Below are 17,333 nucleotides of genomic sequence, written 5' to 3'. Positions count from 1 at the left end.
GGGAACTTCCCTCAGCGTTGAGTCTTACTACGCTGCTTTCCTTACAGCTGTATTTTTGGCTAGTCATAGCTGTTGGTCTATCTAGCTGCTCTGATCACAAAGCAGGAAAACTGGGGGAGCCTGGTATCACAACCACAGTGAAATAAGTGCTTTCCTCTTGCATCTAAGCCACTTGTATCTGGTGCTATCTAACCTGAAAAGCTACTCCTTATGCTTGTCCTTATTTAAAACTTCTACAGCACACTGAACCGAAGTGCTCTTTCCCTTTGTCCATCTGAGCTGCTTGTCTATCTTCTCTAGATCCCTTTTCCATTTTTTTTTTCTCTGTAGTAAACTGGTAGCAGGCCAAGCCTTTTTTGTCTGGGGTATCAAATTCCTGAAGAGCTTTGCCTTTGCTTTAGTGGAAACAAGTGTGATTGTCTCCCGGCTATTTTAAATGAAGGGAGGCAGTTAAGCCTATCAGTTTCACCAAGTTTTAATCCAACCTATAACAAAACTATGTGTTTACATAACTGCTGTTATGTGAAACGTTTTTTGGTGAGGGAGTTGACTGATACATTATATCTCTTCTGTGTTTCACGTTTGAGAATACAAGTTTTTGCACTGGTTGGCTTACCCTGCTTGGCTGGCACGTTTTGTGGACTTATGCTTCTGTCAGTTGTGGTTAGGATGGATGAGGCTTCTCAACACAGAGTGTGTTGGAAATTTGGTACAAAATTTTTGGCAACAACTTCCTCATCTTTGCAAAAACTCTTATCTCTGAAAAGTTAAAGTAACTAGTTCTACTGTCTGGAAGCATATAGAGAAGCTGTTCTGATGTTTTTGAAGTGGGAGCTTCTTTGAAGTGGGAGTTTAAAAGTTCAAAAATCAGCTGTCCCGAAACCTTTCAGACTTACCATTAATATAACCGTCTTTCACGGCTGATGCATGTGATGTGCTTGACAAGATGTTTGAAAAATGTAACAGTTGTCTTTCAAGGCTAGACATTTCATTCATTCACAGTTTAAAAGGCATGTCTTCTCACTCTGCAAAGCTGGCTTCCTAATGCAATCCTGGTTCACATTGCAGGTTACAGCTCTGAACCTCTAACATCCTGGACTCAGCTACTGTAGTATGGGAACCTTGCTTTAGGTGCACCAGTTAGGTAGCATGGTTTTGAGAAAATAATTCAGATCTCCGAAAAAAGATTTAGGCAACTGCAACTAGTTGGCTAGCTGAGCTACATAGTATTTCAAGAAATTTAAGTGCCCCTGTAAAGCGAATGCTGGTAAGATTGGTATTTCTGAAATTCCGTCTCTTTAGAGCTTTGACAAGATTTTACACGTTCAGTCCCTTCTGCTTTGGATTCAGAGCACTGAGCCCTTTCCTGTAAGCAGAAACTCAATGGCCCACCTTTGACAAAAACGAGTGGCATATGGGGAAGTGGAATTAGACCTCAGCAGTCTAGTGCTGAGAACACTTGACTGGAGCAGGATAAATATCATTTCTATTCCCTCCTGTCTCAGTGGTTTCAAGTCCTTCTTTTCTGTTTATCAGAAAAATATCCTAACCACCAAGCCAAAAAGAAGTGTGATAAAAGTACTTGTACTTTTACTTCAGCTTTACTGCTGAAGATGTAACAGTGCAAGAGTGATTTGGTTAGGAAAAATGTTTGACGCACTTCCTGGCAGGAAAGACTTCTCTCTCCTCTTCAAAATGTTTCATCAAGTCTTAGTAGAGCTTGGTGGAGTGAAAATGACAGATTAGTCTCAATTTCAGGATGGGTGCTGCTATAGTTTTTCTGATGGACTAATGCATAAAGTAATATATAAGAATGCTTTTGGAATACTACAAGATATTTGTTACATTCCTGAAAGAAAAAAATTAGCATGTTCACAGTTTTCATTAAACCTAGATTATGGCTTTTCATCTCATGGTCTGAAAGCCATATTTGGCTTGTAGGTGCAACTAAGTGGCTGACTAAAAACAAACAATAAAATACTTTTCAGCTTCTATTTTGTAGAATTTCTATTGTGTCACCTTTTTCTGGCTGATGATAGAGCTTGCCCTATCCCCTCTCCTATAATGACAGAGCAGGCAGAGCTAATAGAAGTGACACACTCAACTAGGAATCCAGATGGGGCAAAAATCTTTCTGTGAGGTATGGGAAAGGAAGATGGTAAAGGTGTGGCTGTCCCTGTGCTGGAGTGCAGAGCACGTTAGGGTGGTTGAAGCTCTTGCGTGATGATGACAGCTGAAGGCTTTTTGTGAATTCACGGTTCTTACCCAGACTGTTATGCCTCCAGACTTTGTATGTTTCAGTAATGGAAACTGCTATATCCATTTGTATTTTCTGTTTTGTATGTTCTGTGATTTGCTCAGGGTATGGTCTTTAGCAGTTTCTGTGTTTTCACATCCTTTCCTTCTTCTGCCTTCTCCATGTCCTATTGCTTTTCTCTTCCTGATCACATGTCAGACCCAAGGAAATGTCGTTACTGAACATGGGCCTTGTTTGTAGTTCAAGAGTCTGCATTTAAACCTGAATTATTACCAGATGTGTTGGGGGTCATCTTGGGGGCTGGGGATTTGGGTTTTTTTCTTTTCTTTTTTAATTATTATGTATATGGGTAAAGCCCTTGGGTCCTTACACTTGGGGATTTTATATCAGAGCTTTGCAGCTCTGACACTTGCGCTTGTATCAGCTGCCTCAGCATTCAAACTCTGTGTTTTTGTTCTTCCTGTGTCCCTCTCGCTTCCCCCCGCCTCCCCCGTGTTGTTTCTACATGAGCTGCAACCCAACAACCTGCCCTTCTGTGGCAGTCTGTTAGGCCAGCGGTCATGGTGCATAGTTGGGATTCTCGAACAGATAAAAACATCCATCAGCAATCGTGTGGCAGGCATCGGCGTTGCTGTGTTCAATAACTACCGGGTAGGGAGAAACTTTTCCATTTTCAGGCCTCTTAAATATTTCTCGTCCCTGTACTTTAGATCAGAAACATGAATGTATTTGAAAAATACATTTTTCAATGTATTTGAAAAAAATGGGGAAAAAAACAATTTCCAGATTGCTTTAGAAGACTTTGTTTAGATTATGTCTGTTCAGACCATCTAACAGACTGCTTATTGCTTAATGAAAGTTTAGGTATAGTAGTTCTAAAAAATAAGATGTCAAAAGTTTTTTGATATCTCACTGAGACCACCTAAAAATTGTTATTAAAGCCATTCAGTTTTTCACTCCTTAATTTGAATTGGAGGAAACTGAGAGTGGACTGATAGCAGTTTGAATAGTCTACAGTGGTAAGAACTGAAACTTTAAAAGGGGCAGTTCTTGCAGGGGGAAGGGGACAGTGGGTTTTGGGGAGTTTTTTTTTGGGGGGGGGTTAAGTATGGAATCATATAACAGACAAGTGCCAGGTACACCTTTTTGTATAGGTATCTGTTTGTTCAAATCCCCAAATGTAAAGGGAACAAAGCTGTTTAGAGTTGTTTTGTTATAATGGCATTTCCAAAAGGGGTTTTCACATGTGGCTCCTGATTTGTAAATGTTCTGTGGCTGTTTAGTGTATGATATATGTTTTTTTCTTGAGATTACAAATGAGAAACTATAGTTTTGGTCTATTACTTCTTATTAGAGTGCAGTAGAGGTAGTTTGCTCTTTTGGTAGCTATTCCTATACAAAAGAAGAGCTGGAGAAATGCTTGCTTTGTTTTACAAAAGTTGTATTTTTATAAGTTTCAAAACAGAGCTGTTAAAACTTTGAGCCCTTTATACATGACTGTTCAGATCGTTTCTCCTGTGTTGAGCTGATTTGTTGCTGACAGTTACTGGAATGCTAATCTTTATGATCTAAGTAAATATGGGAAATACCAAGCCTGGATTCCTGAGCTGCTGTAATGTGTGGAGTGAGGAAAGGAAAACTGTTTGAGGGAATATCTGTTTAACATTTCGTAGGGACTGTTTTTTGGTTTGTGAAACCTCTGTAAGAATTTACTTTTGAACGTAGAGAAGTGTTCTATTAGAAAAAGTCTATGGAGTACCCCTGAAGTGAGCACTGGACTTGAGCACTTACCAGGTTATGATTCAAGTACAGCCCTATATGTGTATTAGCATTAAATTTGTCTGTGTGTAATTTTATGTATTCAGAATGTTACCTGGCTATATACCTTTTATGAGTAAGCAGTAATAATAGGAATCAGACTCAAGAATTTTTTCTTCTTCTTTGCATTATGCTGTTTTTGTGACATCTAACTTCTCAGGGAAAAGCTGAGATTAGTAGATTTGCTCATTTTACATTTTTGAAATAAACCAGTGTTTTCTTTAAGCAGTTTATTTTCTTTTCTTTTTTCCTTTCCCTTATCTTTTCTTTTTTGCCAAGATGTATAATATGGTGATCACAAATAGAAGGTTTTAGGACAGGCAGAACAAGCAGACCATACATTTGGTTGAAGGTTCTTTTAAAGAAACGATGCCGTTAAACTGTGGTTTTCAAAAATAACAGATTTTTCATCTGTAAACTGTAGAACAGAACCCTTGCGTAACAGCTGAGGTTTAAAGGGAACATAATCTAATTGGTTTTACCTTGAAACGTTATTGCACAGGAGGAGATTGTTGCCTCGATCTTCTTGCTGTTACCTTGTTGGAAAGGGATCAGTGTATGTTCAATAGAAAGCTTTGGGTTTTGTCTTGCTTAGATTGCCGTCTTCTCCGGTTGAGGTATGCATGTAATCTTTTAATCTTCGCTGTCTGATGAGGCTTATGTTCATGCACTCGCTATGAGAGGATATAGCATAGAGCATCTTCACCTCTATTTTGCTGCTGCTGCTGCTCACTTCTTAATACAGAAAAGCGGGAGCTGGAAAGACTCTTCCTTGCCTGTAGTAGCAAGATGGAATTCTGCTTAAAACACAGTGTGTTAAAAGCTTCTCCTGTCAACATCGAAACACCACTGACAATACTTTCAGAGGAACTGAGACATCATTTGAGAAGAGAGCACCATCTTCTTGCTCTTTATCTTCAGATTTTTTTTTTCCATGTCCCTTTTCTTGGATCTTAACTCTTATCTATAAAAGCATTTACTCTGAAAATAAAGAATTTACTCATTTCTATCATGACATAGATTTATGCTATTGACAGTAGCTTATGGCATCTGATGTCTGAAGGACAAACTGGTAATCATCAGCTATCAGAATGCCAATTTATATGCAATTCAGCTAGCTGATGCAGTAGTAGCTTATAAGACTGCAAAAGGGTCAATATCTTTTCTCAATCCTTTATCTCTGATCTTATAAACTGAAAATTCTGGGGCCCATTTGCAATAGTAGGGAATAGCAATCTAGCAATTTATCTGTGTGGATAATTGTTTTATGAAATGAGTTCATCCCAGGATTTCCGTCACTGCATCCATAGTCCTTACCCTAGTTTTCTCTCCTTAGGAGAGAGTAAATTACAAAATAACCATAATCCCATATTTGGTCAGCTCAGAAAATGTGTATATTCTGAGTTGGCATTGATGTGGCTATCATTAGATATTTCTGAAAACTGTAGTTTTCTAATCTTAAGAGACCTCCCAAGCAGCAGCGGGAACCCTGCCAGATGTATCTTGCCAAGTTACATTTGCTGTGTCTCTGGGATAGGCTGAGGATGGTTTTCCAAGCAAAATATACAAGTGTTTTCCTCACAGTCACAGTTTGTCTTTTCTTCTCTAGATTTATAAATGTATACTCTTACCAGTCTTCCTGCAGTAATACTGAATGCACATTCCTCCACAGGAGCTAGAGGGGCTCATCTGCAGCTGGAAAGTATGTGCTCATGAAGAGGATGCTTGCTCTTCAAACTGATGATATCTTGGGAGTATTGTCAACTGATCTAAGAAACTTCTGTAAAACAAATTTCCCTAGCAGTGTGTTAAGATAAGCATGTGCCTTGCAACTTGTTAGAAGGCACGAAAGCTACCACCTTCAGGGAGTGAACAGTGTGATAAATGTTATCACATTGAAAGAAAACATCCTGCTAACCACAAAAGTTATTTTCCACAAGTGAAGCTCCCCTCGACAGATCTGCTTGCCACCCGTAAGACCAGCAAACACTCTCAAGATTCTTGAGTGAGTACAGTGGAGAAACACTAAGCTTCCAATAGCCTTGCTGATTTGTCCTGTTGGGGAATTACATTTGCCAGTCTGTCTTTGATTTGTGGAATATTTTTGCAGTTTTGTTAATTCTGAAATTCATTAAATACTGCTCTTAAGTACTTTCACTAGCTATACTGCTTAAGAACTGTTGTTCTGGAGTCGGACCAAAGATCAGTCTGGTCAATAGTAAAGTGTCTAGGGTAGAACATATGGCCTGTTCTCCCGATCGCTCAAGAATAATCATTCATTTTGCAGCAGCTTGGGGACTTCAAGCGATGGTATCATATCTGATATTTTCCACCGTCCATGAATTTACCTAAACACTTCTTGAACCCATACAAGTTTGTAGAATCAAAATCATCTGATTTTCCAAAACATAATTACATATATTGTGTGTTTGAGGGGGAGGACTTCTTTTTGTCTCTTCCACCTGCTAGTCTTTGCCCTCAAGCACGATATTAGAAGAGGTAATGAACATTTTCCTTCTCCATTGCTGTTGATTTTGTAGATTTGTCATACCTTGGTTGTTTACCCTTTTCTTTACATTCTCTCTTTTTTCTAAAGAGGAAATGACAAATTCATGCTGTATGTGGCGCAATAGTGTACCACAATTTGTACCATAGCATTGCGGAGAGTTCGGCTTTTATTCTGTATTGTCTCACTTATTCTTAAGGAATAGCTGTAAATTATTGTGCTACGTCCTTCAGTTTCTCTTGACTGACTTGAAAATGATTTTTTTTTATTGGTCTGGTGAGGAACTCACCTGACTGACATTGCTTTTAGATATGAGAGTATTTACAGAATTGGGGCAGGGGAGACAAGCTGTCTTGAGCTGCAAAACTTTATTTTCATTTTTCTTAAGCTTGAATCTAGTTCTTCAGACTCTGCCAACTTTTTTTTTTTAATCTTTAGTACTAATTAAAAATTCTGAATTAGTTGCCAATACACATTGGTAACTTCTACCTTGCAGAATCTTACAGAAGCAGGATTTGGACAGCTTGTTTTCTTCACACTTTCATAAATGAGATTCTCTCAATACCTAATTTCTAACTCTCATGGGAGCAAAACAAATTGAAGTTTCATTTTGTCCTTGTTGCTTGAAACAAACAGCTGCAGTTTGACATGATAAGGGAAAGTAATTTTTACTAACGGGATTGAAACAGCAGGTATATAACAAATATGTTTAAGAATGGAATCCCCTGCTGTCACTCCAGGATTCCCGTGCGTCTGTTATTCAGACCTCATTTTTTCTGAATCTGAAGCAGCTGTATTATTTATCCATGTGTCATTTATTGCCCTCTGACTTATGGCATATCCCTTCTTGGGAACTTTTGCTGTTTGCCACTCTCTTTTACAGGTGGCTGAATGGCTGATTGCCATTGGAAATTTCCTATTGCTTCATTTGGTTTATAGAAGAGTCGAAGTTATTTTGGCAGATATTTAAAGACAAACTCAGTTCTGCTGAGACATCATTGTTCAGTGGCACTTACATAATAATCTGACTAATGAACAACCTAAGTGATTTTTGTTCTCGTCCCTTTAATTTAGATCATTTGTGCATTACAGTAACTTCTTTCTCGTTGCTTAAAACCATTGCTCAAGAAGCAGTAGAGGCAAACGGCAGCAACCACACCGCAGCTCAGTCCCTGTAGCTGCTGTGTGCCTGCGTTCCTTTAAGTGACTTTGGCCATCTCACTGAAACCAAGTGATCAGATTAACTTCTAAACAAATCACCTTTAATAAAATTCCAAACAATAATAAGTTAAAATTAATAGTATAAAGCCATGCACAATTTATAAAATAACATTTGTCTAGTAAATATAACAAGACTGAGCATCAAGTCTGGTTTTTTTATAGAGCATACTTGGCCAAGACTTTATTTTTGATATGACTTGTTAATATGTGTCCATTTCACTGGGACATTGAATGTTGATGCTTAGAAGTAGTTTTGATCAAAGGCAGCACTAATGGGTACCTCTGTAAATATTTTTTCAATGTAAAAAATAAAGCAGCACTTAAGTAAATACACACACGACATCAAGTTGGCATATGTATTTTGCTTTTAAACCAAAGTCTTGCTCTGTTTTTGAAGGAATTGTTTTCTTAAATAGCCTTAATGGTGGTTTTGTATGATTTTTTTTTCTCAGTTTTTTCTTGTATTAATTTTAGTTGTTTGCCATTGCTCATTTTATCAGGAAACTGTAGAAGAAATAGCTGACAGAAATAGGGATTTAAATATCTCGAATCTAGAGAAGATTATTGTTCCTTTAACTTTGTATAAAAAATATCCTCTATGCTTTACCTTTCCTAAGTTGGAAAGAATGCATTTAATGCTTTTCTACTTTGCAGAGTAGTACTGGGTGTTTTAAAATGTCTGAGTAAGCAGTTTGAAATATCTTGAAATTACTTGCCCCAGGTCCAAACATACGTGTAGGAATGTAGACCGTGTATAGTCTGCAGAGTTTTATTTCTGATGGTTTGCTTTGGATGCTGTGTCTTATATCAGAGGTATATTGATATCCAAATGTTTTTTATATATATAATATACACATGTGTATATATGTTATGTATATCTAACTATCTATCTATCTATATATACATATATATGGAAGCTTTTTTATGTGCCTTTATCAAATTGTTTTGTGTTTGGTTTTAGGATAAAAGGTTGCCATATCATCTCAGGGAAACTGTAACCAGTGGCTGGTTTCTTGGAGCAACAACTCAAACCAATAATGGACAGCTGATACCTGTTAAACTGTGCCTGGGAGACAGCTTAATCACAGTAGCAACACTGCAGAAGCAGCATCAAAGAGCAGGGGACTTTTGTGTTCCCGAGTCATTGGGAATATGCCCAGTATCTCAGCTGCTGAAGCGGCTGCAGTTTCTACCTAGATCTCTCCAGGCCTTGTAATCATGTCTGTTAGCGCAACAGAGAGCGATCCTCCTAGATTCTTCGTGGGTGGAGAAGATGGGGAGGAATTGCTGGACTCGGCCAGATCTGCAGATTACGATCACTTCTATGGCCATGCAGAGGAGGAGGAGGAGGAATATGACTCTGTATGTACTATAGGGGCATGTATGCACTGTGTATTTTCTAGTGTTATTTTACCTTTGAAATTGTATTAGCTCACATAGATCACTGTTTCAGTATTAGGCTTAAATCAGGAAATGTCTAATCATATTAAGATGGCAACCAGTCAGTTACATTTAGAAATGCAGCACATTTGAAAAGTAAGTTATAATATGTATACCTTGAACTTGGAAATAGATGTACTTGACCTTAATACAGATTTTGGAGCAGTTCAGGTGGTTGTGCCAGCTTTGCAGACTTGATTTGGATTCTGGGATTGAATTTCAGGGGCATAAGCCTTATCAGGATAATCAGTAGCAAAAAATGGAGAGTTTACCTTTCGTATATATTGTCAACTGCTATTGAATTATCTTTGATTTTCAGCCTGAACAGACTCTTAAGATTTCTATTTTCATCTTATAGTCATCTTACTGTTGTTTCCGTGAGGATATGACATGTTTTTATTCTTTCCTTCTTTCTTATCTTTCTATAAAAAGTGCATGGGAAATTAATTGCAAGTTATACTCCAGTTTATTATACTTGCAGAATGCTGTGAATTGTATTTTAACACTGTACTTACCACTTTTTAGTTTAAGACTGAAACTCTTTTATCCTGCACGAGTCATGTTACATCTGTTAAATTGTATCTTTTCTTCATCTTTTAGTCTGTAACTTTTCACTTCAGAGAATTATCAGACTAAGTTTTCATTGATTGCAAGCATGTCTAAAATTTAGATGAAAAGAAATGTTAATCAAACACTTGATCATGATTAATGAAAATGCAAACACCTACTACAAAATTAGCAGCTCAGACTGTTTAGTGCAATTAGTGTATTTTAACAAGAAAAAGTGACTGGCTGTGTTTTAAAAGAACAATAACTTAAAGGATCTTTGTGAAGTTCTTGTTTATTTTTAAACAGATGAACAGATTAGCTGTCACACCTAATACCATTGGGGAAAGTAAAATTTGTCTAAAGGCTTATAAAGTGAAAAAGGTTATTAACTGTACAGAAGAAGTGTGAAACTAGCTATACACAGAATAAGTCCAGAGTAATATTTTCCAGTTGATTAGTTTTCATTATCATAATTCACTTGTTAATAATAGGCTCTAAAATGAGAAGCCTTATGGCTAATATGTTTGGAAAAATTAAATTGTTTAAAAATGAATTGCTGCTTAATTTCACTTAAATCACAGTGTAATTTCACTTAAATCACAGTGTGATTTCACTCTGGTGTGGCACTTCTGATTCAATTTTTGATCCTATATGTTTGTTGCTGGTAGGATGCTCACAAAAATATTTTAAAGTAGTATAGTGCTGTTGAACAATTTATTTTTTTGAAGCATGTTTCATAAAGATGCAGGGTAAAATGCTGTCATACCACATTGTATTACTTGCTAGCAATTTACTACCTCTGATTTAATTTTAATTGTGTATGTGAATTTTAACAGAATATGTCTGCACTAGTATTATGCTGCTAAAACACTGCTGCATTCTGAGAAGACTTAGAAATTATAATAATTGCTTTTTTCCTCCTCGTCAGCCACCAGAAAGACAAATTCTAGTTGGGATTTGTTCAATGGCTAAGAAATCTAAGTCCAAACCAATGAAAGAAATTCTTGAACGCCTCTCCATGTTTAAGTACATAACTGTTGTAATATTTGAAGAGGATGTTATTTTGAATGAGCCAGTAGAAAATTGGCCTTCATGTGACTGTCTCATTTCCTTTCATTCTAAAGGTAAATAATACTAAATTAAATTTTACTAATACTAAACTCAACAACTAAATATTTCTTCCAGTCTGGGGAATTCTTTTAATTATTTTTGCCTTTTGGTTGTCTTGGTTTTTCATAGGAAGCAGTACCCTTTTGTTTAATGTAGTACAACTGACTTTTAAATTGCAAGCTCTTAAAATGATGCTATTTTTATTGCGTGAGAAAGTCCTGTTCTGACATGACATTTAAAATAGCTGTTACATTAGTAAATATTTAGGATGCCAGTGGAATGGTAAGCACTGTTGCTCTAATATTAACTTGGACCAATAACTGCAAAAGCCTGCTGCTGTCTTAATGAGCGTGGTGGGTCTAGCTATATGTTCTTGCATCTTTGCTAATCTCAGGTTTTTTGTGGGTCTATGCAGTGAACCAAAGGTGAGTGGGATGACGTTAAAAATCACGTTTTTACGCAAAGGCAGCACAAACCCTAGTTCTAGCACTAGGGAATGTGGAGTGAGGAGGAGGGAATGGGAGATAGGACTACTGCTTCTTAGCAAGGTACACTGAAATTGGTTTACAGTTTCATGATTATATTAAGCACACATTTTGTATGTCTGTAGTCGAGGGAGGAATGTCCTGCCAAAGCCATATGTCTGATTATACTCTAAAGTTTGAAGATAAAGATACCAGACTATTCACTAGCATTGTGTCCTGTGATTTTAATTTATATTCTTTAATAAACATTATAGGTTTTCCACTGGACAAAGCAGTTGCCTATGCAAAACTCAGGAATCCATTTGTAATCAATGACTTGAATATGCAGTATCACATACAGGACAGGTAAGTGATGATAAATACCTATCAAGAACAAACCACTTTTAAATGAAACTGTCAGAATTTGCTGGTATTGCACAACAACAGTTTCAATGTATTGTACAGCAATTTAAATTACAATGAATTTTGTTTTATTTATAATTTTCTGTGATGTGTGTTTAGGTGTGCCTTTTTTTTCCTTGACTGCTTACATATTGATGGATCGGAAGATTTACCAAGATAGAAATTTGGTAATACATTTGTCTAATGCCTAACAAATAAAAAAACTTAAAGTCTGAAAATATGTATAGCATAGGTTCAGAACTCTGCAATCCTCTGTTGTCAAGCTCTAACATGAAGAGGCATAGCACTTGGTTATCTATCATTATTCGTTAATCTAACTTTTGTTATACATTTTATCACCTATTATTCATGTCATTTGGAACTGTGAAACTTAAATAATGAGATCCTGATGCCAGCTATGAAAATTTAGAGGAGAGTTTCTTGATGACTTGAAGTTGTCCTGAAACATTCAGTTTCTTGTAGAGTACTAATTTTACATTTTACAGGCATTGCATTTTGCAGTTGTATATGTTGAAAGAGGTTAGCAGCGTCAATTAAGATAGTTGCTAGTTTTGAAATGGGAAAAGCTTAATTGGAAGCATATCAAATTGTCTCTGAGATAAGGAAATAAAAGCACATTTGACTTTGGGGCCGTAACTGTTCTCTGCAACTGCAGAGCATATTTGTAGAATTCATGTGGCTTATGTAAGGGTTTTTCTGTAAACTGAAAACTTTTGAGGGTTGTTGAATGACCACATGATCTTTGAATACCAAAATGAATTTTCTTTCTGGGCTGTGAGCGTGCTTAGCAAATATTAACAAGACAATAGTAAGCAAAATAAATGTTGGAACAGTGAACAGACTTGCTACAACTGCTGTATGGTATGAATGTTTTCAGCCTGCCTTGTTAATCTCTTCTACTGAGAGACTTGTTCTGTGCAAATTGCTCTTGCACTGTGAGTATGGAGGGAAAGCACTGGTACTGCAAATGTGACTGTTCTGCCGATACTGATGAGATCACTGCAGAGGTACAGCTCTCCATCAAAAACCTTTTGAAGCGTTGTATACACAAATAGAGTCTTACAGTATATATGTGTTCTTATGTAGTGTGGTTATGTAATTTCCTCTTCCCTTCCACATGGGCTGGAAAATACAAGCACTGTCAGGACCTGCAGTCTTACTGTGCAACTTCTGTTCCTTTTTTCTAGGAGAGAAGTATACAGTATTCTTAAAGCTGAAGGCATTTTACTTCCTCGTTATGCAGTTCTAAACCGTGATCCAAACAATCCCCAAGGTAAAAACTGATGACAAAAATATCAGCCATTGGCATCTTTTGATTTCTGTTGGAGAACAGTAAATTCATACTGGAAGACTGAACTTTGCTTCCTCGAGAATTAGTTCATTGGCTCAGAGATCAGTTTCTTCTCCAGTATTTAATTAAAGTATATATATGAAAAGAGTGATTCTGAAGTCTGGGGTTAGAATTCTCTTGTAACTATCACTCAGACTGATATAGAAATGTGCTACCAACCAAGGAAGGAGCGTTTGTGATTTGTCTTACGTTACTCATGGTAATTAATTATCTTGCTTAGTATAGTAGGGTTGGCAAAAAGAACTCAGGCTATTTATTGAATCCTTTCACTTTCAAATACAAGGAGCTATGTAAAGGAAATGTAGTCCAGAGAGATTCTGCAGATCTCCTCTGAATATCAGTTGCATTTATACTTTTTTCTCTGCTTTAAAACAAACCTAAGGCTTTTCCTACTAAAAATAAAACCTTATACAACTATAGGAAATTGCAATGACTGGTCAAGACATAAGAGTAAGAGATAAGAAACGATAAGGAAAACTGGAGCATTACAATGTTGTAGCTCTCAGGAGAGATGGAGAATTTTCGGTGAAAGTATGTATAACCTTGGGAAAAAAGGACTCATTTTATGCTACTTAAGTCAAATGAAAGCTGCTGCACCCAGCCAACCTGCAGTGAAGTGATTTCTGCTCCTATACACAGCCGTTACCTAATCCAATCACACATTGTGAGAGAGTTTTCAGCTCATACTGCAGTACAACTTCAGTACTTTTGGCAAGTACTGTTGCATCTGGCCCCACATTCACTGTCTAGCTGTGATCACTCTGGTATTTCAGAGAAGGGCACTGAAAGAAAGAAACTAACAATCCTACCTCCTACCCTCAAAACATTTCCAAAAAGGAAAAAAAAAAGACATCCCCACCCCCACGCCCCAAATACCTATGCTCACATACAAGATTATGCATCTGTAGGGGATTATTTGCTCTCTCATTCTGCAGGAATCGGCCAAAATCCTGAAACATAGGATTAATATAATACCATTTAGACATGGTACAGCAAACATGTTCAGCAAATGATCATGAAGTCTTCGTGCAGTCAATAGCAAATCAGTCAACCAAAGGTTCACAGTAATCTTTATTTCAATGGCCAAAATCGCCTTTAATCTCTAATTAGTTTTTCCATGAATATATCATTGTATCTCTGTTGTTTGCACTGTTTCTTCAGAATGTAGTTTGATTGAAGGAGAAGATCATGTGGAAGTGAATGGGGAAATTTTCCAAAAGCCTTTTGTAGAAAAGCCAGTTAGTGCTGAGGACCACAATGTTTACATTTATTATCCAACATCTGCTGGAGGTGGAAGCCAGAGGCTCTTTCGGAAGGTGAGGATAGTGTACTGAAAATACTGAAATTCTGTCATACTTAGTGGAAAATTGGTGAAATTAACTGTTGTGGAGTGGAATCAGCGTCCTAGTGTGAGAATCCAGAAGCAGATTCTGTAAGAAAGTTACATTTCTCCCTCCTTTCCCTCCCTCTCTTCCCCCTCCGCACCCCCTCAAAAAAAAAAAAAAAAAAAAAAACTGCAGATGTCTAGCAGAGAATTGCAGAGTAAATTTGCCCTGTCTGTATGTTAGCTGAGACCTGCATCTTTGTTTTTGTCACGTTTGGCCTATATAGGAGTGATACAGGTCAGAAAAATGAGTTTCAGGAAAAATTGTAAAATGAATTAAGACCCCTTCCTTTTATTAGATTGTCAGCTACTGCCTATTCTTATAGATAAAAGAAGCATACACTATCAGTACGTATTTAGAATATCATACAGGTCTTCTGAGAACTATCAAAAAACTACTTTGCTTAGGACAGAAAATAAGTGCTATCAATATGGATGTGATACTTTAAGGAGTTTTAAAAGTCTCTCAGACAGTAGCCTTTGAGTTTATTAATAGAAAAATATTTATTTCAGATTGGCAGCAGAAGCAGTGTATATTCCCCTGAAAGCAGTGTGAGAAAAACAGGCTCCTATATTTATGAGGAATTCATGCCTACAGATGGCACTGATGTGAAGGTATGACAACTATGCATTCTGATTTATATTTAGAACAATCAAGTGCTCTAAGAGTTTGTCAGCTTTAAAGATGAAAGTATATCCTTGTGTCAAGGATTAATTTTAATAAAGTTTTGGTACAGTTAAGTAGAGAACGTCACTCTTATTCTGGCAATACTTTGTGATTCAAAATATCTTTGCTTATGTCATTGTGATCAAGTACTCGGTGCTTATTACCTGTCTTTGTTTTTGAAATGTATTCGTGCCAAAACACCACATACTTTCCTATTTAAACAGATGCTACCTTGATATTTGATCTGTAAGTTGCAAAGAAATCTGTACTTGAAATGTATTTTTATCAAATATTTTAATCTTATCATTAATCAACACTAGTTACTTACTTTTTCCAACTTCATATAATTTTAGTAATGCATTAAGCATACCTGTATATTATTTTCTATCTTCATTTACTTGAACAGATAAAAAGATTAGGCATCATGACAGAGTGATAAAATACAGTAATAACAGAACGGGAATTCAGCCAGCCATCTATCAAAATTGCTTTCCTTTTCTTTGTGTCAGAAGACAATTTTAGGCCCATCACAAAACATGTCAAATAATTGTTTTACCACATGCATGGAAAATCACCGTACTTAGGCCAAGAGTGGAAGTCAGTCTGACATTTAGCATTCGGCTTCTTCCACTTGGAGATGCACGAAAGGAATGCTGTTGTTTATGTTTTCAGACAAATTCTGTGAACCGTATGCTTTGCATGGTTTTAGTGTGCAACATCATGCAGAACAGCTTTGCAGTAGGTTAACCTAAGGTTACAGAAGCCAGTCTAAAAGTTTTACAGTCTAGTTCCAAAAATAAAAGTTTCTAGTGAACTGAAGAGATGCAAATGACTTGGGTGGGTGGAGACTGCTTTGACTACTGTGGTAGTGTAGTTACTGAACAGCAACGGTGGACTTAAGCATCCTGAGTAAATGGTAGATTTTCTTCAAGTAAAAAGACTGAAGTCATCTTTGTATCAGGCAGCTTCACCCAACTTGCCCTCTTCCCCGAGTTGACCTGCTTTCAGGTGTTTCTGTCATCCATACTCTAATCTCGGCTTGCCAGTGGCTGAGATACCTCATTCATCAGTAAAGCAGGAAATAGGCAGTCAGATCTTGCAGGAGGTTGGTAATACCGCGTGCCATGCCTTACAGTAGCGTATAAGACACACTTGTCACCCCATCCCTTACCCATGATCTCCTGTAGGACTTTGCATCTGAGAACTCTTTGAAGAAGTGCAACTGCCTGCATTTGCTCCCTTAAATCTACTGGCAAAGATAAACCCACTAGAGAGAAGGCATGTCTAGTCTCATTAGACTTCCAAGTGAGTCAGTATTGCCTTATAGTCAACCACACGTTGTTAAATTCAGCACATGGAAGGGGTGTTGTCAGCTTAGATTTTTAGCCTTGGAGAGGTTTCTGTGACTTAAGCCAGGTCCTTATTCCATCTGATAAAAACCAAGAAGGTATTAAGATAGTGTGAGAGCTCTTAACCATGGCTTTCCTCAGTCCTGTTTGAGAACAGATGGGATATTTGACAGTATTTACAATCACCTGTTTAGCTGAAGACTTTTTTTTATCAAAAGAAAGTCTTACAGATTTGTTTTTAAGGAAAGTAACAGTAGCCCATTTCTTGAGAGCTTTTGGCAAATCTCTTTTATTAAAGGCTCCAGTACTTTCAGTGAGTATTACCAGTTGAAATTCTAGCAGAGGAGATAGCATTCTGATTCTCTAAATCCCTTATCTTGTCGCAATAAAACTGGGCAGATCATTTTTGTTCAGTCTTGACTAAAATATGAAAATATCTTTTAATAACAAGAATCACTTAGTCCTACAGTCAAATTTCAATAATCAAATAATCTCAAAACTTCTTTTTTTTAATTATTAAATTATCCAGATTTTGCAGATTACTCGGTTTAAAAATAAAAAATTCATCTTCATTTAGCAGCTTCTGTCTTATCCTATTCACTTGGGCTCTGGCTGTTTTCCCCTCCTGTTTCATCCTAAGGTGTCAGTAAATGGTTGGTATCCTCGGAACAGACTGCCATTGAGGAACTTACGTTAGAGCCATTTCATCAGTGATGAAAACTTGCTAGCATTTTTTGCATGGACTCTCAGAGTTGAGATAAATTTAGTAAGGTGCTTGTATTTGTATAATGTAA

The 17,333-nt window shown here is 37.0% G+C and overlaps 1 protein-coding gene across 13 annotated transcripts in view; it reads left to right on the top strand.

Moving 5' to 3' along the window:
* Positions 1–17,333, top strand: part of PPIP5K2 (diphosphoinositol pentakisphosphate kinase 2) — a 51,803-nt gene that overhangs the window by 917 nt on the left and 33,553 nt on the right. For 9 of the 13 annotated variants that reach the window (XR_009961268.1, XM_062600426.1, XM_062600434.1 and 6 more), the window contains exons 2-8: positions 5,748–6,080; positions 8,764–9,164; positions 10,720–10,915; positions 11,641–11,731; positions 12,976–13,061; positions 14,301–14,455; positions 15,037–15,138. Coding sequence is in view for 12 of the 13 variants with exons in the window: in XM_062600426.1 (XP_062456410.1) it covers positions 9,021–9,164; positions 10,720–10,915; positions 11,641–11,731; positions 12,976–13,061; positions 14,301–14,455; positions 15,037–15,138 (774 nt within the window). In the remaining variant the exon portion in view is untranslated. Of the gene's footprint in view, positions 1–2,836; positions 2,909–5,747; positions 6,081–8,763; positions 9,165–10,719; positions 10,916–11,640; positions 11,732–12,975; positions 13,062–14,300; positions 14,456–15,036; positions 15,139–17,333 lie in introns of those variants that run through there. The other 4 variants (XM_062600429.1, XM_062600427.1, XM_062600428.1 and 1 more) reach the window with 3 other exon arrangements.

Source organism: Rhea pennata, chromosome Z (genome assembly GCF_028389875.1).
Source record: "Rhea pennata isolate bPtePen1 chromosome Z, bPtePen1.pri, whole genome shotgun sequence".
NCBI classification, from domain to species: Eukaryota; Metazoa; Chordata; class Aves; order Rheiformes; family Rheidae; genus Rhea; species Rhea pennata.
This window is presented reverse-complemented; position numbering and strand designations above follow the sequence as displayed.